We start from the raw sequence: 2,714 nt of genomic DNA on the forward strand, positions 1-2,714 counted from the left end.
TGGACAGTGATGAAAAAAAGGGTTCTGTGGGGGTACAAATTTGCCCAAACATTTCAACTGAAGAAAGAAGAAAATACATCCAAATAGAGATGGTTGCACAACAAAAAAACAAGAAACAAGAAACTCATTCTGAATCAAGTGCAACCTCTAAATTTGGTAGTTGCTCATCTCCTCATGGTACTTCTGCAAGCTCTGGAGGTAGAAGAACAATAGGGGATTTCCTTAATGTTGCTGGGAGGGATGATGTGGATGGAAAGATAGTCCGTTTTCTTTGTGCTTGCGGTGTACCATTCAATGTGCTTCGCTCTCCCTATTGGCATGAAATGGTAAAGGCCATCAATGGAGCCCCAAAAGGATACAAGGCCCCCAACTATGAGAAAGCTAGAACAGTGTTATTAGAAAGAGAAAAAGCTAAGGTTCAAAGAGCTTTGACACGTTTTACAAATGAGTGGGTAGATTCTGGGGTATCCATTGTATCAGATGGGTGGACAAATATTAGAAACCAACATTTGATAAATGTTCTTGGTGTTTCTTCTAGTGGTGCAGTATTTATTGCATGTCATGACTCCTCCTCCATCACTGCATCTGCACAAAACATTGCAGATCTCCTATTGAAATCAATCAAAGATGTTGGTCCGAATAATGTGGTTCAAGTGATCACAGATAATGCAGCAAATTGTAAGGCAGCAGGAAAAATTATTGAGCGTACTCATCCACACATCTTTTGGTCTGGGTGCCTGGTTCACACATTGAACCTTTTGATGCATGATATTGTGAAACACAAAGATTGTGGGTGGATTGCTGAGGTTTACAGGAAAGGGAAGCAGCTCATTAAATTCATCATAGGGCATACAAGGGTAAACTACTTCTATGGCACTTACTCCAAGTTGCAATTGCTTAAAATTGCAAAGACAAGATTTGCTAGTTATTACCTCACCTTTAGGCGGCTAGTGAAGGTGAGACAAGCTTTAACTAATCTGGTGTGTGCTGAAACATGGGATGAAATTAACACTGACACAGATGGTGCTAATGCAGTCAAGGACACTGTTCTTGACAGTTACTTTTGGTCACAGGTTAAATATGTTTTGCAATTCACCAAACCAATTTATTACATGATCAAGTTTGCAGATTCAGATCGACCAGTAATTGGGGAGGTGTATGAGCAAATGGATAGCATGTTGGGGCAGATTAAAGACATTGTTGAGCCTAGAGATACCACCTTGTACAATTATATTCATGTAGAGGTGCAAAACCGATGGGAAATGCTAAATATTCCATTGCATGCATTAGCATATGTTTTGACACCTAAATACTATCATCCATCATGGCTTTCAACACCAGCACCTGGGGGGGAAGCAGGAGAAAACCACACCAAGATAAAGAGGTTCACGAAAAATATATGGCTGCATTGAGTAAATTAATCCCTGATGAGGAGGACGCTGCATTGGTACGGAGACAGGTGAGCAACTATACGCTCAACACTGGTCCATTTGGGAGCATGCATGCAATTAAAGATCGAGAGACTTTTTCTGCTCTTGAGTGGTGGAACATGCATGGAGGGGGTACTCCACTTCTACAGAGTTTGGCATTGCGGGTGCTATCACAGGTGGTAAACACTTCTTCTGCAGAGAGGTGTTGGAGCTCTTATTCTTTCATCCACAGTGTTAAAAGGAACAGGTTGAGTTTAGACCGGGCAGAGAGCTTGGTTTATGTTCATTACAACTTGCGATTGTTGTCCCATTACTGTGAAGATGCAAAGTCTAATAAAGACTTGTTGATTTGGGACAAGAATCCAGAGGAGCCCAATTTGGAGGATGGAGTGTTGCGACTAGAGCAATTAGAGGATGCTCTTATCCAGGTATGTCCATTGTGGTATGAATTTTCCAATTTTCCCTTATAAAGCATTTCTCTAATTCATGTTTTTAATTTTTTTGTTAACTAGTGTTTTTTTTTTTGCATGAATTTTTTGAGCGATTCTAGGATGATGATGACCGTGTTGATATGCCACCACCCCCACCCCCATCTGGTCCCTTGGTTCCTAGGTTCCATGGTTCAACACCAACAACAGGGGGTTCTTCTTCATCAGTTTCAGTGCCACGACTTACACAGGCACCATCTTCTTCATTGCCACCACGTGGAGGCCCGCCACCACGTTCTATTCGTGGTGGAAGGAGGAGAGATTAGTAGATATATTCACAATCTACTACTTTTTGTCATAGATTACTCATTAGACTTGTAGACTTGTGAATTTGAATTTTGAACCTTTTTGGCTTGGCGGTGATCAAGCGACATATTTTGTAAACATTATTATTTGAATTTTGGACATGACAAATGTTGACAGTTGCTCACTTGCTAGATAAATCATAATATGCTCTATGTTTTATGTTTTATAATATGCTTAAATGTTTTATGTTTTATAATATGCTTAAAAATTTGATGTATGTTTGTAATAGCTAGAATATAGATGATTGTTGTACATACTAGTAACTACAATGGAATCATGGATGCCATATCTATCTTGATTTATGCAAAAATATGCATGTTTTCATGTCTTCTACAATTAATTTGGTATTTGGGATGTTTGTTTTGAGTATAAATGCAAAAAAATATAAATATATATATATATAGCAGACGCTTCCACGGACGCTTCGCTTCCTAGATTTTTGGAAAATGACGCTTCCGCGCTTCCGCTTCCGCTTCCGCGCTTCCGCTTC

The 2,714-nt window shown here is 39.6% G+C and overlaps 1 protein-coding gene across 1 annotated transcript; it reads left to right on the top strand.

Annotated features, from left to right (window-relative positions):
* Nucleotides 1-371: 371 nt before the first annotated feature.
* Nucleotides 372-2,265, top strand: LOC149193310 (uncharacterized). Its single transcript, XM_089406569.1, has 2 exons — nt 372-1,858; nt 1,981-2,265. Exons 1-2 carry the CDS (start codon nt 1,325-1,327, stop codon nt 2,182-2,184), a joined length of 738 nt encoding a protein of 245 aa, XP_089262695.1. The 5' UTR covers nt 372-1,324; the 3' UTR covers nt 2,185-2,265.
* Nucleotides 2,266-2,714: the final 449 nt, after the last annotated feature.

Source organism: Pinus tabuliformis, chromosome 2_2 (assembly GCF_031772625.1).
Source record: "Pinus tabuliformis cultivar Carrire ecotype Pingquan chromosome 2_2, CPIR1, whole genome shotgun sequence".
NCBI lineage: Eukaryota > Viridiplantae > Streptophyta > Pinopsida > Pinales > Pinaceae > Pinus > Pinus tabuliformis.